The following is a 26,985-nucleotide window of genomic DNA, read 5'->3' as shown; positions in this document are numbered from 1 at the left end:
AAAAAAAACAATACCTTTTCTTCAAAATGCAAAAACAACACTTTCAGCCCTATAGCGGGTAAATATTAAGTTAAAAATATGCCGTTTTTGCTGGGATATAGTATGTACCTTTTCTGGTTATTCCAAAAACATGCACAACTTAAAATTGTCGATTATTGAAATATGACGTTGTTGAAAGGAGTGAGTGATATATGTACTTACTTGTTTTTTATGAACCAAACATCAATATTGTTCGTTCAAATCATGAGACCCACTATCTGAAAACTTTTTGACAATAGATTTGTTTTTGCACCCCTTGATAATTTAAATATTTACAAAAATTAAAACAAAAAGGGTAGATCAGAATACTTTTAAAAAGGAAAACACGTATTTGCGTTGTTTTACTATGAATACAAATATTTTTATTCAATACTTTTTTTTGGTAAGTTTAAGCAACTTGTTTACAAAATTTTGTCCAAATACTTGTTCAAAAACTGGATTATCTCCAATTAGGAGTTATTTTTAACATGACTTTTTGACATCTTACCATAGATAAAGAAGAACATAGAAGTCACATACAAATGAGAAGAGTCTCTGCTAAATAAAAGCTTTCCTCATACCACCATAGATAGCTATTATAAACTTGCACAACTGTATTAGGAGTTTGATCAATATTTTCAAGAAGAAATTTCAGTAGTGTGGTATTCAATCATAGATGGAATTGGTGAATGTTACACGCGTGTAATGTGATCCACTCAAACAAGCCTATGACGGTCGTAAGCCCTGTAAATGCCCAGACTTCTATATTCTTGTTCATCTGTTTTGTAATGATATGTCAAAAAATATTTAAAGAGAAGAGTTTACGACTAATGTAGTGTAATGAAGATAGTTTTAATATTTTTATTTGGAACAACTTTTGCATTTTAAAACGGGTAATTAATGAGGAATGTAAATGATACCGAGATATTTTTAGTCCCGAAAAGAAGAAAATTCAATCTACAAAATCTGATAAATAAATAAATAAAAAAATTATAATTTATACGAGTAAAGCGTCATTTTTGTAAAATACCCAAGGGCGATGCCCAAAATTATATTGTAGAAGACCTCGTTTGCATATATTTAATAAAAGTATAATATTGTTGAAGTTATTTTCATATTATGTGTGGATTTAAACAAAAAAAATCAAAATTACAATAAACAAAAATTAAATTCTTTTCATAAAAAAATCGTTGTGTAAAATACAACCATGTGTTGATATTATGATTGAAGATTTACGATTATTTTGGTTTGGCGTGCCAACTCAATAGAATTTCAGAACAAATATTACCTAACGTGATAGATGTTAGCAGAACAGGAAAATTATAATAGCAATACAGTTCTAGACATTTCTCTCACAGATTAACCGCATTCTGTAAATATTATCTGAATGTTGTGTTATTGTTATTGGCGGGGATTCCAAAACGTATATTAAACTAAATAAAAAAATAATTAATACGGACATAAAACTATGTCAACTACTAATTGATACTTTTCTTTAATGTTCTAATAAAACATGTTTTTATACATTTATTTAAATCACAATTTTAAACATAAGTATTAATTTTTTTTCCAGAGACTAACCAAGTCACCTTGGATGTCTTGTCGGTGGAGTTAATTTTTAATACATTTTTCATTGTTTTAACCATTTTAACCATACATACAAAAAAGAGAGAAATATTAAGAATACAAACATTTTACAATTTTTATAAAATTAACTCTAGATCATTCACCCATTCCTTTATTTTACCTTTGTTCTATATTTTATTTTGACTTCTAAAATCCGTCGGCAACAAATTAAAAAGTGTCTGGAACGATATATTGCAGTGTTCCACATCCATATTTATTGTTTATTTTTGGGACTATCAAACATTCGTTGTGTGTAAATTGTGTATTATTGACTTATTCAGTAATCGGTTTACGCACTGTGCAATCAGTCTTCCCACGAATAAACACCATTAACTATCGAATTTTGATATTTTAAAAATAAATATTGAAAAAATCTTTAGAAAAAAAATTGTTATATAAAAAAAAAATAGTGAAGATGATGCATCTGCCGAAATACTTGCCAACCCGTTGTGACTATGGAAGTTTTTTTTAAATTTAAAAAACAATGAAATAAATAAAATTAAAAAGCAAACTGGAGATTTTTATATGGAAATACAAGAAATAAAAATAAATATTTTAAGATTAAACAAAGCAACTAGGTATCGCATCGATTATTTAAAACAACCTTCTTCTTCTAAACCTTATCCGCACCCAATGGTGCAAAGGGCACTGCATAGTTTTATCGCAGTATTATCTTCGATGAAGGCAAGGCACTCCTGCGCTTTCGGGACCAGTCCAGGGAAATACTAAATAAATATTAGTGTAAAATTACAAATACGGTAGCTAAACACTCTGACCAAATTAAAAAAAAAAAATGTGTTATACAAGAATGATGAAAAATTTGCCGAAATACTTGCCAACCCGTTGTTACGTTGGTTTTTAAAAATTAAAAAAAAAAATAATAATAAAGCAAAAAGGAGATTTTTGTGTATTTAAAAGTTATTTAGAAAAAAAAATTGTTAGTGTTTTAACTTTAAACAAAGCAACTGGGTATTGTATTGATTATTAAAACAAACTTACTGTATTATAATTCCTTATGACTATGCTGAAATACATTTATTTATTATTATTGTATTAATATTCGTAATAAAATTCAATAATATTTACATTATATATTTAGTAAATTATTTACTTCAACATATACGTTTAATTTCGTTGAATCATTTAGCGCGAACCGGTGTCGTATGAACTTGCTTTGTCTTTGTAAGGCTCGAGTAAAGTTTTAGGTCACAATTAAAACTATCGAATAATTTACATTATATACGTTACTTCATTTAAATGGTTCTTTATTGGAATTATTAATTGAAAAATTAACTAAATATGTTCTTATCAATTGAATAAAAATAAAATTAAACTCATGTTATAACAGTACAACACAGCTTTCTTTAGTCTGTCTGACAGTTTGTTTTTGCATTGCGATCCAAAGAATTTTATTCGTTTAAAAATATTTCTCAAATAATGATTTAGTAAAAGAAACATCGGCATTACTTATATGAAAAAAAACGTTATAAGTGACAACGTAACAATTTCAAATACACATTCATTAAATATTTTCACACAGTTAATTAACATTAGTTATTTCGCTTATCTCGTAGGTTATTCCAGCGATTACAAACTTGCATGAAATTAAAATAAAACTGCATTATATTTCAAGAGTATTAAGTGAACACATACAGATTTAACTGAGGTGCAATTAAGAATTTTTAAAGACAAGCTATTACACGTGCATTATTCAGACCCCTTTAGGAATCGAACACGATACTCTATTACGAAAACCAATGCGCTAACCACTACAGTATGGGGAGAGTTTTCTTTTAACGATTTTTCTTCTTCAATTTTATTATTTAGAGTTTTCGTGTAGATAACTGTTATAACATTAAAATCGTTTGTAGTGAGTTATAAAGTATATGAATAATACATTAAGATTTTAAAAAATGTTTTAAGGCTTTTGTAAATTTTCAAATGCAATTTTGAATTATGAATTTTGTACAACATTTTGAGTATGCCCAAATACTTGTTCATAAATTCTGGATTATCTCCAATTACAGGAGTTATTTTCATATTATTTCACATGTGTAAAGTGATCACTTAAACCAGCCTATGACGGTCGTCAGCCCTGTAAATGCCCAGACTTCCATATTCTTCTTCATCTTTGAAGAGATGTCAAAAAATAAAATGAATTTAGTAAATTAGTTAATTAGTTAATTCTAAACTTACAAAGAATAGTTTCCAAATGGCCTGAAAGGAGATGGTCTTTCACATATATTTTTTATCAAGCCAAGACCTTAAAGATTACATTAATTGAATTGCTGAAAGATACATATATCTTACATTGTGAATTATTACGCCTTAGTGAGTCAGAATATGGCACGTGCCATTTTCTCGAAGTAGTTGCTTCCTTTTCAGAATTGAGATAATTCTATTGATGTAAATGTAGCCACGCTATGCAGTTGATAGGACAATCAATTTACATGCGTTTACTCTCACAACTAGTGGAGGTCGCTGTGTTGCGGATACGCTCAGGGGTGTTCAAGTGCTCAATATTTTTCAGTAAGAAACATTTTCTTAGTTATTATTTTGTAGGTTCATATTAACAGATACCGACACATAATATTTAATGTGTCAAAAAATTGCACAACGTAATTTTTAATGAACCTCCATAGTGTAATGATTAGTTTGTGTAGCTACTGTACTGGAGTTTCGACTCCCAGAGGGGGTGGGTGAAAATAAATATTGGTGATTTTACACTATAATATTAAATCAATATTACCCTGGATTGGTCCCTTAAGCACAGGAGTGATAACCTTGCCTTCGTGTCAGTAACGATTAAAATACCACTGTATAAACAATAGTGCCCTTTGCACTATTAGGTGCAGATATGGGTTAGAATATAAAAAAATGGTAGCTTATATAAAACTTCACGTTTAAAGAAAAAAATCCTATTCTATTTATAAAGAAATGTGTATTTAAAAAAATAAATAGAATTTGTTTCTAAAATTGCACGTGTTCATCTGACCTGTATCGGTATTTCATAACTAATTTATTCTTAATCCTTTTTTAGAATCGAGAAAACAAAATAACTGCATTCCATAATGTTGAGGTTCCCTGTAAAGTCGCACCGCTCGGTGCAATGCGAGTATAGAGGTCCAATCCGGAAATGTGAATGATCCAACACAATTTAACTAACTACTCACAAACATGTTATCCTGGTAATGCAACTCTAATTGTTTAAACAACGAAAACATTTTTTAAAATTGGTATTTAAAAAAAATATAATTCAAATAAAAATATATGATAATTAATTAAATAGTGATATGAATTTGCGTGTCCATATTTATAAAAAAATCTTTATTAATATTACTCTAAATCATATCTTCATAAAAATGGACTCGTATTTCGTATGAAATAAATGTGTATTTGTGTATTTTTTTATGGTATTAAATTTATATATTATTAACATTTTATGTTACATTTTACACCATTTAATCATTCAAAAATAGTCAATAAATTCCAGTATTTCTGTCATCTTAAATTCAGAAAGAATTTCAAATAAAAAATAATTCATAATAATCACAAATAAACAATTGTAGGCCAACAAAATGTACGTTTGGCTCACTTGGTTGACATGTGAAGTTTCAACAAAAAGTACAAGTATTTATTTAATATTCACACAATATCTTACACACATTTGATACAATCTTTTCTGTATCTAAAATACGATCGAAATAAAAATTTTATATTTACATACATAAAGCAATGCGGCACAAACGCGGTTTGCAGTTTTTTTAAAGGGTGTATTCTTTTTATACACGAATAAATGTTTTATTTTCACTTAACCTTGGGAAAAAACATAGAGACAAATCTACTCTATTTTACGAGGTTAAATCTCATTTTTGAATTAACGCGAAATGATATAGTTATGTAAGCAAGTAATAATTTAGCTACAAAAAACCTTTTTTAATATATTTCTAATACAACAAAACGTTTGTATTTAAAAAAAATATATTTTTATTAGTTTCAATTAACTGACAGATTTTTTTTCTGTTGACTTGTTCAATTATTTAATTATTTATTTTATCATATACCTAATTACAAATGATAATAGTGTGCCCTATCTGGGTGTTAAATACTCTGTTGGGATTTCTAAATTAATAACTATATTACAAACTATCATATTATGGAACATTTCGTTATTGTAGCATTTCTGCTTAGATAATATTTCGATACCCACATATTTGTTAATACCAGTTTTGCACAGGACGATGACCTTATGAGGATTCGTCCTGATTCTTATTTTATTTATGATTCCAAGTGGATCGGATTTTAGCTTTCCTCGAAGCGACCGTCCCAGACTTCTACTAGGCTTTAAGGTAATATCATACCAGCGTATCTTTGTGTATACATATATGAATATATATGTTTATATACAATATATATATATGTATATATATATATATATATATATATATATAAATATATATATATATATATATATATATATATATATATATATATATATATATATGTATATATATATATATATATATATATATATATATATATATATATATATATATATATATATATATATATATATATACATATATATAAATATATATATATATATATATATATATATATATATATATATATATATATATATATACATATATATATATATATATATATATATATATATATATATATATATATATATATATATATATATATATATATATATATATATATATATATATATATATATTTATATATATATATATATAAATATATATATATATACATATATATTTATATATTTATATATATATATATATATATATATATATATATATATATATATATATATATATATATATATATATATATATATATATATATATATATATATATATATATATATATATATATATATATATATATAAATATGTATATATATATATATATATATATATATATATATATATATATATATATATATATATACATATATTTATTTGTATATATATACATAAATATATATTTATTTATACATTTATATCATCAGTACAGACGTTTTAACAAACTAATAATCAAGTGTGATTTATGTATTAATTGTTAAATTAAACACAGATTTTTCGAGTCTACTAAGTTGTATTTTATTGTTTAAAATATATGAAAATTTATATTGTGACAATTGTTTCGCAACAAATGTGTCACACATTTGTCTGTAAATGCCATAACTAGGTAAAACAATTGTAACAATATTAATTTTTATAATTTTTTTAACAGTTAAATACAACTCAGTATATTTAAAAAATCTTATTGATTTAACAATGAATTCTCAAATTAAAATAGACTTCTAGAAATGAAACGCCAAATCAATAAATAAATAATAAAATAAAATATAAAATCAATTATAATGATAATTTTTTTACGGTAGCAATTAATTTCATAATTTTTGTAGTTAAATCTTGTAAAATATATCTGACTTTTTATATTTACTCTTCTAACTTTGCCTTTTTAAATCCTTACTACATCTTTGCATTATATCATTTTAATTATAAAATGGAAAATCACAAAGTTATTACTTCAAATAAATAAAATATTCATATATTTTTAACTAAAAAAGTATAGTGTATACTAAAAAGGTATTTTATTATATCATTCATCGATATAGGAAATGGCGACGTGTTTGTGTTATAATTATTTATGTCATGGCAACGCTGGTAACAGTAAACTTTTGTTATAAGTTTCGTAGTAAAGGTAAACAAAATAATAAATCAAATGGAAAGCTGCGAGCAATTCTTGTGATGTTGTGATTTTTTGATTAATTGATTTCCAACCGCAGAACAATACTGTGGAAGTCTAAATTTTAACGAAACATCTGGCAGACGAAACAAAATATTACATCTCCCAATTCCTACAAAACAAATTCATATTTTAATTTTCGAACATAAAAAAATATATTTATTAAATTGACACTACATTTTAAAGGTTTAGCTTTAGTGTAATATACTACAAAGCTTTCAAAATGTTCGAAAGCGCATTGCAGCAACAAGAAGTATGTTTTAAATATTAAAATAAAATACATGCATTAAGTCGCTTTTTTGGGTGTATTAATGTAAATACAACAAGTAACGTTCTCATTGGCAGTGAAAATACAAACTTAAAATTATAAATTTGTATTTTAGAATCGAAAGGAAGATGGTTTAATCCTTATATCCTGAATTTGATGTAGTCTCCTATGCATTATGAATGAATTACCTCTCCTTGTAAAAAATGCACTTTCTCTAATAACGTTTAAGAAAAAAATAATACTTTTAAGAAACGTCTGATACAAAACTATTTATCATTAGAATCCCAACTGTCTATCAATCATCCTCCCTTAGTTTTTCCCTCTACCTCCTTAAACTCCCTTTTTCCTTTACCTTCCGTATTATCATCTTTTGTGATTTATGTTTTTTATATGTTAATTTGTTATTTATGTTTTTTTAATGTTCAAGTACTACCCTCTGATTGCAAACGGCTGTATATGGTATCAATCGTTTTGATTAATATCACTAGTCTGTTTTTGGTTGGTTGGAGGATATTGCTTTTTAGCAATAAGCCCGCCAATGTACTTATTCCTGTACATGAAGTTTAAATTAATAAATAATTTGTAAAAAAAAGATGCTATAATTAAAAACAAGTTGGTTATATTTCAAAATTTGTACTTAAATATGTTAGGCAAATACCTCAATTTGCAAGTTTGAAAAGCAAAATAAAATGGAACAAAAAATGGGATCAGTGGATAATTTATGTATTTACTGAAAATCGTCTGTTGCAAATATTACAATAAAAATACAATATTGTATCATCTAGTAACTATCACTGGGAGATAAATCTTAGAATAATTATATCGATAAATAAGAGGAAGAATTTCATCTGAAACACTTGTGTTTTGTGTAAAGTCGTGACGCGACGCTGTCTCGGTGCCGTTTGCCGCCGCGGCGCTAACTGAAAGATCGTAATAAATCGCCCGCGCCTCGTGTAACCAATAAATCAACTTAATCCCAAGGCGATTTAATTCCCAGACCGCATTTAAATATTATTTTTTTTAAGTTATGTTAATTTTTATTTTGTTCCCATAGTTTCGTGTTGTCATTTATTCACATAATTCCTATCCCAGTTTACGCGTCATTTATATCCTAAAAAAACTGCCAACGTCGTAACACCTACTGTTTACTCACACGTCTGAGCTTCGTGTATTGCTTGATATTTAAAATCAGTGTATTCATTGAGAAAATCCATGAAAAAGCCTGTATTTAAAAATTAAATATGATTATTTATTTTAAAACGTATTACATGCATAAGAGTAACATGTATAATATTCCCGATGAGTATTTTTCATATATAATATATAATAGATAAGTATATAAGATACGTAAAAAACAAAAGCAAACAGAGGAATACAGTAACAAAAATAATAAAAAAATCGTAATAAATTAAAAAGACTGAAACACAAAAAAGATAGTAAAATAGTTAAAATATTTAGCACAACTAACACATGGTAAAATATAAAATATGTGTAATGTATTCGAATTATATTCATTACGAATCGAATTCAGATCATGAAAATTATGTAAACCACAGGTAGTACTTACTTGTGTCAGTTACATAGCATCGTCAGCAAAAAGCCATTATTTTCATAATTCAATGAACTTAGTTTTTAATATCAAATCGAGCGTAGCATTTAACGGTTTGATAATGAGTGTGAAATTGAAGTTTTTTTCTTTTTATAAATCATTGTCATTTAAACACATTTTTACTTTAGAAAATTCATTCAACCTTGGATATGTTTGTAAACTGTAAAAGATATTTACTTTGTTATTCACATGAGACTAGTAAATGAATTTTAAAAAAAACGTCAGCGCAAAATACACCTCGGATAAATAGTTTTATTCATTATGACCATTAGTACTGAAAACAGTATTTTTCACAGATATTCTGATACAATTCACGGGCTCAAACCCAATGTATGGAATTATTTAAGTATTTTTCTGCATTTTCATAAATCAAACACTAATTTTAAGAGTCCACTAAATTTTATTTTATAATTAAGAACACAAAAATAACATTTGTGACAATTGTTTCGCCTTGTTAAGGCATTTTCAAACTAAAGTGTAAACAATACCACAATAAGGTGAAACAATTGCCACAAAATTTATGTGTTTTAACAACAAAATACAATTTAGTAGACTCTAAAAATCAGTATTTGTTTTTAATAATTAATATGCAAGTTAAAATGGAGTTCTACCAACGCCAAGTCCATAAATATTTTCACATCTCATCCAGAATACAATTTAATAGAAGTAATGATAGTTTTCAGATTGTTGAAGATTTTTGAATTTTTTTTGTATTTTTTTTTCAGTCATGGCGAAACAGGGGGAGAATGATGTGGAGAAGAGGCCACCGACCCCCGAGGAGGAAGAAAATGACCCCATAGCGAATGTTATTGGAAACTATGGACCATGGCAGCTTAAGCTAACATTCTTACTTTCACTTTGTTCCTTCCCGTGTACCTTCCATATATTCTCGCCTACTTTTATTGTAAGTACACAATATTCATATATATATTTTTTTAAAGTAATGTGGATATAGATTTTTGTCTCCCTTAAAAAATATGTATTTTAACACAGTCATCGCAAGTTTATTACACAATTCTATAAGGCGACACTATTGTCATAAAAATCTATTGTAGAATGATTAATCGTTATTTCAATTTAAAAAGTGAATATTAAAGTTACATTTATTTATGCAAAATTAAATTCTGTACTGACATTTATTTGTGGACCCACATTTTATATAATAAAACAAATAATTAGCTTTTCCCACTTTTTTTACTAGTAACCGAGTTTCTTCGTTACCCTTGGTTGTCGTCACAAGTCTGATAATGTAGGTAACTACAAATCTCAGTTTCATAAAATGAAATTGGAAAAAGCTACATATAAAGTGGTTTTTTAACAATGTATAAAATTATATTTAACAATTTATATCCCATATTTTAACAAAATAAATACGTCCTTTGTGACCATACCAAGCAATTTAGATGGTATGGGCACATAGGACATAGAGAACCTTAACATATTGTAAACCAGGCGATCGCCATGGATCTTGCTCGAAAGACATCTAGACCAAAAAATTCATGGATGCTACAGAAAGATAACATGATTCAAAGGTATGGCCTAGGTGACGTTGTATATGATAAAAGAACCTACAACCCGAGGACAACTAATGGCCAACAAAGACGATAAGTTGGGATGGAGCCAGGAAGAAGAATATTAAATATAATACAATAATTTAATATTTATTATCTGTAATAATTTTTGTAGCATTTAGAAATGCATCCTGTGATAATATATTAACCATAATATACATGTTTTTCTCATCCTTTATTTCTAAATATTATTAAATGATTTATGAAATGAATTTATTATGTTATCAAAAGATATCCTAATGAACGTCTTTTTAATTTCCAGGCGGCAAATCAAGCCTTCACGTGCGCCAGGCCCGATCACCTTAGTAGCATACCTCTCAACACTTGGATCAATTACAGTCAAACACAAAATAACTGCCTCATAAGAGATGTAAAATGGGAATCCATCACACCGGAGCAAGTACTAGAAGGAAAGATACTGAAAGCCGATATGGTACCCTGTACTTCTTGGGAGTGGGACACTTCTCTCTTGACAACTACTATAGTGTCAGAATGGGATCTCGTTTGCGACAGAGCATATCTCAACACTCTTGCTGAAGTGTTGTTTCTTTTTGGTGTTGGGGTAGGAGGAGTTGTCAGCGGTATGATCTCAGATAGATTCGGAAGAAAGAGAACCCTCATTTTCGCATTGGTGATGCAAACAGTTCTGGCGATCGCGGTGACGTTCTGTCCTTGGTACGAGCTTTACTTGGTCCTTCGCGTCATTCTTGGATTCTTCTGTGTTTCTGTGGTGTTTTCTGGATTCGTGTTGTCGGTGGAGCTCGTCGGAGGAAAGTGGAGAACGATCGCTGGAGTGTGCAACTTCTTTCCTCTTCCCGTGTCTTACATCATGGTCTCTGCGCTGTCGTTGGCATTACCTAACTGGAGACAGCTGCAGCTAGCCCTCTCGCTGCCTGGAGTTCTGCTCATCACACTATGGTAATTTCATTAATTGATTCGCCAGCCACTCTATGGTAAAATCTATCCATTTTTGTTTAAGTTTTACTTAGTAAATACAACTATTTTATTTCAACAAGTTTTTATTTATTTTATATAATATACGTATGTTTCTTCTTATGAGCTACTGCACTAGTGGTATTTACTAAGTAAAACTTAAGTTGAAAAATACATTATGGTTACTAAGAAATCTATGAATAAATTATTATTATCAATGAATAAATTGTATGGAGGTAAATCATAGAGTTGGTTAAAGAATTATGGAAGTAGATTGAATGAAGTCGAAATGGGATCACTAAGACAAATGTGTAGCAAAACGGTCTATGATTGAAGTTCGAGCAGTGATTTAAGGAAATAATGCAAGGCTGAAAAAAGCATAATCGATGAAATTAAGAAAGGTGTTTTCAGACGGCTAAAAAACAGTAAAACCCATGTAGGCGAATGTAGTTGGAAATAGGAGCAGAAAAAACCGAGGAAAACTTTGCATGATTAATTATTTCAAATATTTGAATGTGGTCAAGTTAGGAGTCGGAATAATCAGCGGGTATGTATGAGAAGATGCATGAATGCGGAAGAGGCCAAGATTGTTTACCAAGACATATTGGTGATACGTTCTATTCTCATTGCCTACCCTAATGGGAAGTAGCGTGATGGTTAGTTAGGTTATTTTGTTAAATAACTATTTCAATATCACGAATACATATTATTTTTGTTGAAAACCTAAGTAAATTTAATATTTTAATTTTTTTTCAGGTGGGTTGTCCCAGAATCCCCTCGGTGGCTACTCACAATGGGTCGCATAGCAGAAGTAAAAGAAATCCTCCAGCAAGCCGCCAAAGCCAACAAGAGGCAGCTTCCAGCATCGCTCGATAAAATTCTCCAGCCCGATGACAAGCCCTCCGAAGACGAACATCGAGTATTCGGTGTGCTGGATCTCTTTAAAAAACCCATCGGAAAGATAACAGCTTGCGTGTTCATCATTTGGGGAGCAACGACTATTGTGTATTATGGTCTGGTACTGAACATCAGCTCATTCGGAGGAAACCTTCACGTCACGTCGATGCTGTCTGGCGTCGTTGAAATCCCTGCCATAGCCCTCAGTATCCCTATCCTCATGAAGCTAGGAAGGCGATACCCGATCTGTTTTACGATCGTGTTCGCAGGAATCGGGTGTCTAGCCGTCTCCTTGGTGGATGTTTTCAGTGATAAGCTCTGGCTCAAGATCACCTTTGCGATGATTAGCAAGTTTTCGATAAGTGCTACGAATGGGGTACTTCCTATGTATACTGCGGAGCTTTACCCGACGCTGATGAGGAACTTGGGGGTTGGAGTCAGTCAAGTTATAGCTGGAGTGTCCCTCGTCTGCATTCCTTACGTGTGGACATTAGTAAGTCCAAACAATTTAATTTTAATAACTAATCAATTTTTTACAGATAGAAAAACATTGGGTTGTGGTCCCATGGTTAGTTTCGCGGATTCTTAAGTCAGAATTTCTCGATTCGAACCCCTCTACCGCAATTTTATACCTATTTCTAATAATGAGCCGCTTAGGCTCACAGAAATAGTATAAATTTGAAATATTTGTGAAAATATTATAATTAAAAAAAAACACATAAGTTTATTTCTCTTTAAAAAAAAGATAACTAAAAACGTATCATGTTTAGGAAAAAATAATTAATCTAGTATACATCAAAAACTCTTTCCCCAAATAATGCCATATTAATATTTTGTTTAATAAACTTAAAAATAAAGATATAATGAGATGCTTTAAGTTTAATGTACTAGTTTTGAACGATATTGAATTATTTAATAATTTTTTTTTTTACATTCACTTCTCATCACCACTTCATGGTACATGTATTGATTTTAATTTATTCAAAACATTAACAATTAATAAAATAAATTCCACATATGCATAACCTGTCCTTAGATATGCAATTACACTATGATATGAAGCTATCATTTTTAGCCAAAAATTTAATAAAACATTGACAGTGAGGTTACATTCTCCTAATTTTCTTCTTGCTTATTATTGGAAAATACCACCATTATTTTAATTTCTAACACTTGTATTTTATTAATTATCTTGCAAAAAAATTTATACAGTATTCGTAAAAACCATTTGACTGTTATGCATTAAAATATTTCTGGTATACACAATCACATTATAGAATACAATATTCGAAGTGACAGCAGTTTTCATTCATATATGTTTATTTTTATAATAAATCCATTGTCATATGTGCATCTCAGATATAAAATATAACAGTTGGTACATATTTAGGATTTTTTTTTAAAATAAAATAAATAACAGTCCTGACAGCATTTTCTGTGTTTATTCAGATTGTTTTCCTTGTCAAATAAAATTCACGGACGTTACATTAGTTTCACTGTCAATCTTTCACAGCGAACGCTATTCTAGGTTTATACGATAACAACGATATGTTCAGTGGTATAGTGACATAGTTTTCCCAAGATTTCGTCGAATTAATAGTATATTATTCGTGTATTTGCAGAATAGCCCATTTCCACTTGTAGTAATGGGGGTTGTAGGAGTCATTGGAGGGCTCTGCGTATTACTTCTACCAGAAACAGCCAACAAGTCACTCAATAGTGTGCAGTATGAAGGAAGGTATGTAAATTGAATAATATTTTTGAAAAATGTACTATTTTTGTGCAATGTATTGAATGCAACCCCTAGATCCCTAGCTATTGCTTTTTTTTCTTCCTATTAACAATTTATTCTTTATTTACTTTCTCACGTAGCAGTAACGTCCTAAATCTAACGACATCTGTATCCTTTTAAATTTGCCTGAAAGAAACACGCGTGAATTTTTTTGTTGTTGCATGAAGCAAGATGTTGCAATGTCTATCTTTGTTAATATCTGTAGTTTAAATTACTAAAAAAATATTAGCAGAAACATTCATGAAATATATGTACGATTCTTCCCGAATTATTTTACGAACATTGAGATGTTTTTTAATGAATTCTAAATAGAGCTTCCAAAATTTGAAAAGCGTGGTTGTCAATCATGGGTAGAATGGTAAATGTTACACGTTTGTTAAGTGATCAGTCAATCCAGCCTTTGACAATTTTCAAGGTCTGTGAATGCCCAGATTCTCATATTCTTTTCATTTATGTTAAGATATCAATAAAAAATCTTCATATTTTAAATCCTAAGTGGAAAAAAAAGATATTTTTTTTATTGTGAATACAAAAAAAAGTTTTATTATATTATTTTAAAAAGAGTTGTAAGACGAATTGTAATAAATGGAATCAAATCTTAGTTTTTAAACTCTGTATATCCTCTTCATATTACTAATTTTTAGGAAAACAACATTTGCCAGATTATTTCAGGAAATTTCTATTTGAAGATTTCACGTGCCATTTTTCAGTATAATATTTTAAGATAAAATTATCCTTTTTACTTTTCAGATCCGCTGTGACTCAGAATCAAAACGCATCGAACCATAACGGACCTTTTACGATATCCGAAGCGAAGTAAATCCTATGTTGTATTTCGTTATGAAATATTAACTGTAGTAAACTTGTGCAATGTGTTGTTTCAGTGTTTCAATTAAAATATAGGTTATTATTTTCATCAATTTTACAACTGTTTGTATAAAATCAATTTAATTAGATTTGTTTCACACGTAAAACGAACAACAGAACTTGTTCATAAATGTGTTCGTCAACATTGAGAATATAATGTAAGTGCCAAACCAACCATTTACCAAAACTGCCAAATTTAGTAAACTATATTTAAAAAATCGTATTAAAATATATTTTGATCTTTGAATCGTGTTGAGAAAAGTTGAATTCTAAAAGATATATTTTATGTATACAATATCAATTATCCATTTTTTGCTTGGCTATAATTTCAACTGTATTCTTTATTTCAGAATATTTTCAGATTTAATTTGTCCTTCAAAAAAAATTACCTTAGATTAACGATATCATCATTCATATACCGATGTTTTAAAATATTCTAATAGGTAATTTATGAACGAATATTGAAGAAACTGTTACAATAATTAAAGAAAACACTTTGTTTTGAAGAAACTGTTGTTATGAAACTAATTATTTTCATTTTTTAAATAGATTTTTCTTATTCAATTTTATGATACCGATCTTACTTTTATAAATGTTTATCCTAACTATCTAACGATCGGTTTTGATAAAACATATTTCATAAAACAGTTGTAATGATGGGATATCGCAGTGGAATTAAAATATGGTTTCTTTCTTTATTACTTCCATACACGATCAATATGTACAAATAGGTATATAGATTTTGTAGTTTACTATTGTACTAGATTATTTGTAATTTCATAATTATCCTCAAAATATATATTAAAAAAAGTCTTTATAAGCACAACCGGATTCGAATACAAAAACGTATTATTATTTTAGTTAAGAAACCGAAATATCAGTCGGATTAAAATCGTACTTATAAGTAATTATTTTGTACTTATACCCTTTGTTTTAGTTTCATAAATAAGTTTAATAATGCTGGCATTAAGATTAGGTTATGGGTTAAAATTAAATACATGTATTTTATAAAGATGCATCGTGTATTTGTAACGAGTGTATTTGTACATATTGTATTTTATTGTTCTGCATTTCTAAATATGTTGCAAAATATTATCGTCTAGTCTTCTTTAATGTTTATCGTGTATCATTTAGATGTTAGGATTTAGATTGTATATGTTCTTGATTTACTTGTAATCAAGCACTAGTGTACAGTTACATTCAAAATGCCACAGTACTTCCGAAATGGTATTTTTATTATGTAAATAAATATTTTATTACACCTAGCATACACAATAATTATCATAATATTACAAATAGTTACATGTTGAATATTCTAAGGATTCAATTAAGTATTTATAGTTTATTAACCTGAAAACCTATATAATGATTATGACGTAGGTTATTAATATATAGGTTAATAATTGTACTTGTTTTCACATTGTCTACAACTTGTTTCTCTATTCTTTTTCCTGTAATGTAAAATTTCCCATTTTTTACTTCATCAGAAATATGCATATCTTTAAATGTAAAGTAAGAATTTAATAAAAGATAAATTGATAATGATTACTGCATGTGTTTTTTTTATAACCGCTGTGAAAATATCGTGGATGTACTGGCAAAAAACGTTAACTCGAAAATATGCAATTTTGACTTAATGATGAAAATATTAAAGTTTTCATCGTTCTATAAATTGGCAACATTCATTAAGTAGTTTAAAATGTCATGTTTTAAAAGTAAATTCAACTTTAAGTTTAATAGCGGGTATTTTATTCAAGCTAAAAGCATTAAATCCGCCTCCATAGTGTAGTGGTTAGCGTGCTTGGCTACCATGCTGGAAATCCCGGGTTCGATTCCCTAGAGGGTCACAATAAATATTAGTGATTTTTCAGTCTAATATTTATTTAATATGACCCTGGACTGGCACCTGAAGCGGAAGGCTGATCACCTTTCCTTCTTGTATTTAATGATCAAGATAACACTGCTTCTATACGATGCAGTGCCCTATGCACCATTGGGGTGCGGATAAGGATGAGAAGAAGAAAAGCATTAAATAACAGGGATTTTAAAGTCAACGTTTTTTGTCAGTATACTCACGAATATATTACGTGTGTATACTGGCAAAAAATATTTTCATGTTCTATGTTCCAAAATCATTTAATGGAAAATGCATCGATATCCAACAAATGAATACATTGATCGTGTTTGTATGGAATTGCAAAAGTTGACATAAGAATAATAAATATTTTTATTTATTTGTAAAAATACAAATAATATAAAACGTGCGTTATGATAACTTATTACTTTAAACAAAAATGTTAATACACGCTTCATACCTGATGATTAAACAAGAACAACATTATTGTTTATTAAGTAAGAATTATATCAACGTATCGTATATTTAAAATATGTAAATCTAATAAACTTTGAATATAAAAAAGATGTTTTGATTGTTTACTAATTATGTTTTTTTTTTAAATAATCACAGCTGCGTTATGAGATAAAATGTAATAAGTTATTTCACGAGTTTCTCAAGAAGTTCTTTATGAAAATCATGTGTTGCACTAAATTTCCTATAGATGTCTCTAACTATTATTTTTTATACTACCACTAGATGTCGCGAGGTAATTTCGGGTCGGAGACATGAGATGAGAAGTCTTTCAAAGTTCCGATGTTTTGTTTATAAATTCAGAATTTAGCAAATTAGCAGTCCATGTATATATATATATATATATATATATATATATATATATATATATATATATATATATATATATATATATATATATATATATATATATATATATATATATATATATATATATATATATATATATATATATATATATATATATATATATATATATATATATATATATATATATATATATATATATATATATATATATATATATATAACGTGGTAATATTTTTCTTTTGTAAATTGCGTGTAAATAATATGTAAAGTGGGTGTATAATAATAAAATAAACAATGTGTTGCTTTATAATTAAAGTTTATTCTTAATTTATCTTTATAATAACTTTATATCTATCTATCTATCTATCTATCTATCTGATTCTGACAGTTAATAATATTATCGGAAGTCTTTTGTTTTATTCTGAGCGACGCATGCGGCATCTGGTGGTAGAACTGTTTTATGTAGGTACTTTTTGTAAGTACTTAATAAAATGTATAGGTAGGTACCTAGTTATTTTATTATATATATATATATATATATATATATATATATATATATATATATATATATATATATATATATATCTATATATATATATATATATATATATATATATATATATATCTTATATATATATATATATATATATATATATATATATATATATATATATATATATATATATATATATATATATATATATATATATATATATATATATATATATATATATATATATATGTATGTGTGTGTATATGTATATGTGTGTAGGTATAGATGCATGTTATCCGTCTCCGTAGTGTCATGGTCAGCACGTTCCTTTATCGTACTGGAGGTCTCGGGTTCGATTCCCAAATAAATTTAAGTGATTTTTTTTCACTTTAAAATTTATTCAATATTACACTGGACTGCTTTTTAAAGCGGAGGGTTGATCAAATTTTCATCATGTTTTTTTTTGCTTTATATTATCTTTCAACATATCGATCGTTCTTGGTAGAAGTCGTAAGTTACCATGTAAGTCATTTTCAAAACCATTTTTATACATTTCACATGTTAACGATCAAGTTAACACTGATTTATATGATGCTGTGCCCTATACAACATGCTTAAATAAGTAAGAGTAGGTAAGATATGTATTCTCCAATAGAGCTTCATTGAACAGTTATAATTTTGGTTCTGAAACCCATGAAAATATAGAGATAATTTTATTTTCACTACCTGCCATAGATTATAAAATAAATTATGTTATGTAGTACATATCGCTCACTCCTTTCAAGAACGTCATAAATCAAAAATCGTCAATTTCCAGTTGTGTATGTTTTCGGAATGCCCAGAAAATGTATTACATCCCAGCAAAAAAGGCATATTTTTTACTTAATATTTACCCGCTACAGGGCAAAAAATGTTGTTTTCGCATTTTGAAGAAAAGGTATTGTTTAATCATTTTCTTTAATAAACTAAATATTTTTCAAATGGAAAAAACCTTCAGGTTTTACCTAAAAAGATCAGTTGCACAGTAAAAAGTTCAATATGTGGCTTAATATTTATTTTTAATACATAGTGTTATATTTTAGAACTTTAAAAACGTTCTCCTGAAAAATCAAGTTTTTTTATTTATGACGTTCTTGAAAGGAGTGAGCGATATGTGAGTATGATATAATATTATGCGTGTTTAATAATTCTTACATTACATTCATCCAGTAACGCACAACAGTTAGGTTAATGCTGCACAACGTGATCAGCATTACTGCTTTGTATAATATCGGAAGATAATACAAATAACTAACGGTAGAAAAAGCCTTTTCTTTTAATTTTTTCAAGACAGCTTATTAAGTTTCAAATCACGTTCAATGCTTAGTATGCCGGATGCACGGGTGTTGCACTCTTCAAATACAAAGTTCATTTTAAAGTTATTTTCCTAATAGATATTTTATCCAATTCCATGGATTTAAATTTCAATGGCGTTCATCATTTACTAACAAAGTAAAATCAATGTATTTTTACATCTAAGTATATTATATTATTAATTATTTAACGTTTTATTTCTTCATAGAACTCGAAAGTAAAAATTTTTGTATCATACAAGAAATAAAATTGTAAAAAAACACCAACGAAATTTGAAAATTTAATTTTGAGGATGAGGATTTTCATCCCAAAAATACTATGTATAATAAATGTATTACATAATTTGTGTATTGTTATTATAAATCTTACTGTGGAAGTCTCTAAGGTTCACATGAGAAATACTAGAACAGTAAAAATACAATAAAAGGTGTACTTTAAAAATAACGTCTTCCTTATTTTGAAAAATAACAACTTTGGCAATATTTTGAGCATATCCAAATCTTTACAAATCTCTCTATTTCTTTTCAAAAACGTTAACAAATGGCAAAATAAACTCCCATATCACGAGTTCTTTGTAACACGAAATATACAGAAGCATAAAATATAAAATAAAACTAAAATATATGTAAAATCATTTTCAGAATGGTGAATGTTGAACAAATAATAATGAGACAGGTGGTTAGCCCTGTAAATACCCAGGCCTTCATAAATCCTTTCCGAAAAAACTTATTAGTCTCTGTCAAGATATATACTATCTGCATACTACTACTTATAATATAATATATACATACTTTAATTTTATGTGTAGAACATGTGTACTTCTTAAAACTAGCCGTGTTAACATTAATAATCTCAAAAAATGGTCTTATAAATATATTTTAAGATATACTTTGTACTTAAGTGCTTTATTTTAATATTCCAATAATTTTGTTAGTGCCCAAAGTTGAAACCAAATCATTTAATAAACTAATTATCATGATTTATTAAAAGTAATGCGTATTTTGTTGATGCGTAGAGATCATACAATATGTTATACGTGCATACATTTGTACCTAACATGTTTTGGATCGCATTTTTTTCACACAGGTAAGGACATGAGAAACTTACAAATTATTCAGTGTTTTAATGAACTATGAACAACGATTTTGTAGATTCATTGCACGCGACATTGTTTGCTTTCAAAAGGTTTCTAGTAAAGCAACGAGTATCCACATTATGTAGAGAGATGCATAGAGAGATGTGTGATGTTCACAACTTTCTTATGTGTCACTCACGGAAATACATTTACTTTACGATATAAAAGTGTGAGTATGTACAAGATTCGTGATTTCGTATGTAATCATTGCATATTTTATTTTTTGCAGCATAAGCGCACTATAAGTTGCTATCGTAAGTATAATAATAAAATTAAAAACTTTATTTATTTATTTAAATATATGACAAACATGAGTCACATATCGCTCACTCCTTTCAAGAACGTCATAAATATTACTTTTTGATATCTCATCAAGATGTGAAGAAGCTTTTTATTAAGCAGAAACTCTTATATTAGTATGTGAGATCCGAATCCTGGATTATAATCACACACATGAGAAACGCCAGAAAATACCATTTTCATTTTTATTATTAAGCTTATAATTTGACCAGATAATTTATTTACAACATTTTGAGTGTGTCCAAATACTTGTTCACAAAATCTCACCAATAGATGTCTCTAGTGAAGTTCTAGTGATTCATGAACAAGGTTTCTAAATTGGTTCATATATATAGAACTTCCAAGAATTTGAGTAGTGTGGTTGTCAATAATGGGTAGAATTGGTGAATGTTACACGTGTGTAAAGTGATCACTTAAACCAGCCTATGACGGTCGTAAGCCCCGTAAATGCCCAGACTTCCATATTCTTCTTCATCTTTGATGAGATATCAAAAAGTAATATGAAAATAACTCCTGTAATTGGAGATAATCCAGATTTTGTGAACAAGTATTTGGACACACTCAAAATGTTCAGTTGTGCATGTTTTCAGAATGCCCAGAAAATGTACTATATCTCAGCAAAAGAGGCATATTTTTAACTTAATATTTACCCGCTACAGGGCAGAAAGTCTTGTTTTTGCATTTTGAAGAAAAGGTATTGTTTAATTATTTTTTTAAATACACTTAATATTTTTCAAATGGAGAAAAAACCTTCAGGTTTTTACCTAAAAAGATCTGGTGAATAGTAAACAGTTCAAGAAGTGGCTTGATATTTATTTTTAATACATTGTTTTATATTTTTAAACTTTAAAACGTTCGGCTGAAAAATCAAGTTTTTTGATTTATGACGTTCATGAAAGGAGTGAGTGATATATAATATTCCCGATAAGTAATTTCCATTACTCATTTTGGGACATAGGATTAAGGTTACCAAAACTGAAAAACAGATAAGAAAGTAACAAACAAGAAAACACAGCGGAAATATTAAAATATAAAGCAATAAAAGGTACAGTAAATATGCATATAAAAACACAAGGTAAGAAGTATGTTCAAAGGAAAAAAGGGAAAATATAACTAATCATTAACACAAATATCTTTTCATAAAGTATTTTTTAGTTCATTAATTTTGGATCCCTGACTGGATTATATTATATATAACTAACTAACTAACCATCACGCCGCTTCCCCGCAGGGGTAGGCAGAGAGAATAGAGCGCCACACCACTCTGTCCTTGCAAACATTCTTCGCCTCTTCCACGTTCATGCATCTCCTCATACATACCCGCCGATTGTTACGACTCCTAACCTGACCACTTTCAAGTATTTGGCGTACCTGATCGTGCCATGTTTTTCTCGGTCTTCCTCTGCTTCTTTTCCCACTAACATTCGCCTCATAAATTTGTTTTACCGTTCTTTCCTCACTCATTCGTTCTACATGTCCAAACCATCTCAACACACCTTTCTTAATTTTTTGATAATTTTATATATTATACGTATTTATAATATGTCAGGCAGCTGGTTAATTTGGGTACAGGCAATATATTGTTATTTTAATTATTTATTTAATTTTATACTTATAAATCATAATATAATATATTTTAGACACATTTAAAATCGTCTGTCGTCATAATTTTTTTATTGTATACATTTTTAAAATCTTGCATCGGTTTAAATATAGCTTTTGAATTGATTGCTTCATGATAATACTCCAAATTCGATCATTACAAAAAATAATAACGGCTTAAGCTGTCTAAATAGTGTTAAATAAATGGACAAGTGTGTTGTTATACATATACATACTTAGTATAAGTTGTTATTTATGTCTAATAACGGGTGAGGGCTGTTTAATATCCGCATTCTTCAACATCTACATACCTGTATAACACAACACCGATGCTTAAAATAACAATTATTGCATGATTCGTGCAGCTATTAATGGTTAAAAGATAATAATTGATCTATATAGAGCAAAACATTATTATAGTAAATATCTTGCAACACAAAACAAGGGTTTAAGTCCTTTATAGAAATACGTATAAAGAGGGTTAATAGAATATATATTGTAGTAAATACACGGAAATCCGAACTAATTGGGTTTGTGGCCTGTTCTGATTTGAAAAAGCTCGGATTCGCGAGAAATTTATAATAGGGACGACATACATAGTACCTACTTTACAATAAAGTGCAGCTACGTTGTACGAGTTTTTTACATTTCAGTCTAATATTTCAAAACATGAGTAGCAATACAGGTACGGTACACTGTATAATATAGGTACACTGTATACATTATTAACTTAACAATAATTTTTAAACAAAATTAGTTTAAAAATATTTTTTACATAATAATAAATGTGTTCTTCAGTTTTTGCGTGTTTTATGTTTTCTTTCAAGTGTTGTCCTTCAAAATCTTGTTTTGATTTTTCCGGGATTTTGGATTTCCGAGGTTCTACTGTATGGGCGCTTGTGCACTACACCAAATTTTACCGTCCGGCAGTCCGTTTTTTTTTAAATTAAAGCGACTACGACATTCACATATTTTCACGTATTTTAAGAAATATCTGTTAAATTTTTATTTACACAGATAAAATGCAACGTTTTGTCAAAACTTTGACTTTTTGTGTATAAATTTAGGATATTTAAGATTTTTAACAAACAAAAAATTACATTTTCATATGGATTAATTAGAGTTTAAAAAATTAATTAAAGTGAAATAGTTGTGTCTTTATTAGGCTCATTATTATACGTAGAAATAGGTATCAACTTGTGGTAGAGTGGGTCCGAACCGAGAAGCTTTGACTTAAGAGTCCGCGACACTAACTACGGGACCACAACCCGACACGAATACTTTAAATTTTAAATTTAATTATTTATTAAGTGGAACTTAACTTTTATTGAACATAATCAATTTCAATAAAAGTTAAGTTGATCACTAAAATGATTTGAAATCAATTATTTACAGCGTATTATTTTGTGTAGGTTTAATGTAATCCGTTGCAAAACATCTTGGGCAAGACATTTAGCAAATACACCCTGACATGATGATGCATGAAAGCAGGTACAGTCCCATTGTTGTAACATAATGTATGCGAAGGTTGTTACAAGATTTTAACATACTCGTATAGTGTGTTACATGTAAATAATAATATGAACAAAATTAACTTTTAATACCTATGTAGACATGTTATTTTATGATCCAAGTGTTTCTGATGAAATTATGTCTCCTTGATCATGTACTTGATGGTACAATATATGTAGTATACAATTTAAAGTGTGGGTCTGTGCGGAAGGAAGGTTGGCAAGAGCGCAGGTAATAAGGCTTGAATTATTTTATTAGCTTATTTTAAATATTTAATTTTTAGTTTTTGAGTTATTTTATGATAAACATATTTACAAATAACAAATAGCATTTACTTGCCTTCACTAAATTTTCCAGTGCCAGTGGCACATTTAAAAAAATATATTTAAAAATCATAATACAGGAAAATTATTTATGAAATCAAATACGACATGGCTGAATCATCTATTTCAGATTCACCCACTTCCATTTCCTCTTATGAATAGCACTTTTAGGGATAAATATATTTACTTTATATGTATGAACATACTTTTAAGGTTAAATGTATCAAGTTTCATTCTGAATTCTGAGAGTACAATAATATCAAATTTTGATTTATTTCATTAAAAATCTTGATCATTTCGTCGAAATTTTATTTATACATCTTATGTTTAAATAAGTAACGTTTTTATAGAAGTTAATATTTATTTTTGTATTTTTTATAGAAAATCTGACAGGACTAGTTATGACAACGTTGGTAACGACGAAACCCGGAGGCTAGTAAAATAATAAATTGAAAAAAAAACTATGCTCGTTTATGTGTGTTTTATTTAATAAAGAGTTTTATAATTCGTGCTTTTTTATTATTTTAATGTTAATATTTTTGATAATGTATAGTTTTTGTGATGTAGCCATAGTGTATCTTCTACGCATTACGAGATTATGGCTTTAAAAGAAATATAATATGTATAATTCCGTTATAAACTATGACAAACTATGCATTTACATAATGCTTCTTGCTTTTCATACCAAACTTTAGTCGAATTCAAACAAAAGTTGGAACAATAAAATAGATGAAGTCGTTCGAGATAAATATGTGTATGTCCAGAAAGTTTAAATTAAACAAGTTTCTAGAGAATTGCCGTTCCTGTGCCAGTTTCTACAATGAGAAACTTTAACTTTATACGGTACCTACATATATTATGTATGCATTCAAATTATAGATCAATTTCACATTTAGTATTATATGTACGCAAGAAAGCATGTATAATTTCCTTTATGAGTATTCAGTTAACGTAGATTACATAATAATTAATTTACGTCTAAATTTATTATGTACAAATACAAATTAAATTACATTTGTGATAATATCTATTCATTTTCAATTAAAGTTTTATTTATTTACCTGTGACACGTATTTCGTTGCATTCCTTATTTTGAAACATGGTGTTTTGTGGAAATATCTATCCATTTTTACACAGTGTTTGAAAATAATGCAGAACGCATCGAATCACGTGTCGCAATAGATATTAATAAACAGTTATATTTACCAGGTAAAACATAAATTAAAATCCCAAAATGTTGTTTATATTTTATATTTACCCAATTTTCAATTAAATGATAATACTATTGGTCAAATTTTACTAATGTCTCCATCATTCAGCAGCTCTTTGTAAAATCATTTTGTCGGAAAAATGTCAAATTATTTTAAACGAGATCTCAATTAAACCAATTATAATGTAGGGAAAAAGATCCCTTGAAAGGTCACCATCATGATGTAAGGATTTCAACAAGTCAGTGCATACAAACGAACATAATCGAGTGCAGATGAAATATCATCTCCAGGGTAAATTCGAGACTGAAAGTAATTTAGACTGGTAGCCATACTTATGAACAATTCTACCAAAACCATGTATTTTCTAGTCGGGAGTGCCTATAAATATAGTCCTCGTATTTTATTTCCTTGGATAATCGATTTCCGGTTTTCGTTCATATTGCTTGATAAATCGTTATATCAAAAGCACATACATATTTCACGATGCCATTTTATGATGCTAGTCTAAGATTTCACGCCTAAATTATATTTTGGTTGACTCTTTTCTACGAAATTAAATTTAAGACATAATAAATAATTAAATATTATTTTTTGATTCCTTATCATAGACCTCAAAGGCACCGACCTATTTAAATTTACGATCGGACGAGTACGCGAATATTTCACTGTCGTATTCCTCGAATAAGTCGTACGACAATGCATAACTGCGACACATCCAAGGCGCGTGAATACCAAAACCATGGCAGGATGCGCGTGTGTCGAGTCTAACTGTTTCATTCATAACAGCGCCCAAACAGCCATTTTCTGTTGAGTTTGAGTCTACTATACCAAGAATGATTTGATCCAGTAGCTGAAAATAAAAGGGTTAATTTGCGGTGACCATTATTTCATATTTTTCATTAAATTTAAGTAAATGATATTTTATCATTGGGAGCCATATCTTATAAAACGAAATATTTTTTAAAGAGATGTTTTTTGCTGTTGTTTTTTTTTGTATCTACCATCGATAAA

General features: G+C 28.3%; 1 protein-coding gene across 2 annotated transcripts in view; it reads left to right on the top strand.

Moving 5' to 3' along the window:
* The window catches only part of LOC148306786 (organic cation transporter protein-like), a 69,636-nt gene extending 52,720 nt beyond the window's left edge, over positions 1–16,916 (top strand). For both annotated transcript variants that reach the window (XM_088264383.1, XM_088264384.1), the window contains exons 2-6: positions 10,034–10,212; positions 11,142–11,797; positions 12,569–13,202; positions 14,332–14,447; positions 15,252–16,916. In XM_088264383.1, the coding sequence (XP_088120509.1) occupies positions 10,034–10,212; positions 11,142–11,797; positions 12,569–13,202; positions 14,332–14,447; positions 15,252–15,321 (1,655 nt within the window). In that variant the 3' untranslated portion in view covers positions 15,322–16,916. The remainder of the gene's footprint in view (positions 1–10,033; positions 10,213–11,141; positions 11,798–12,568; positions 13,203–14,331; positions 14,448–15,251) is intronic.
* The last annotated feature ends 10,069 nt before the right edge of the window (positions 16,917–26,985 follow it).

The sequence above is a fragment of the Brachycentrus maculatus genome, unplaced genomic scaffold (assembly GCF_059751285.1).
Source record: "Brachycentrus maculatus isolate JH-2025_06_01 unplaced genomic scaffold, ASM5975128v1 h1tg000226l, whole genome shotgun sequence".
Classification (NCBI taxonomy): domain Eukaryota; kingdom Metazoa; phylum Arthropoda; class Insecta; order Trichoptera; family Brachycentridae; genus Brachycentrus; species Brachycentrus maculatus.
The sequence above is the reverse complement of the archived record's forward strand: the minus strand, read 5'-3'. Positions and strand labels throughout refer to the sequence as shown.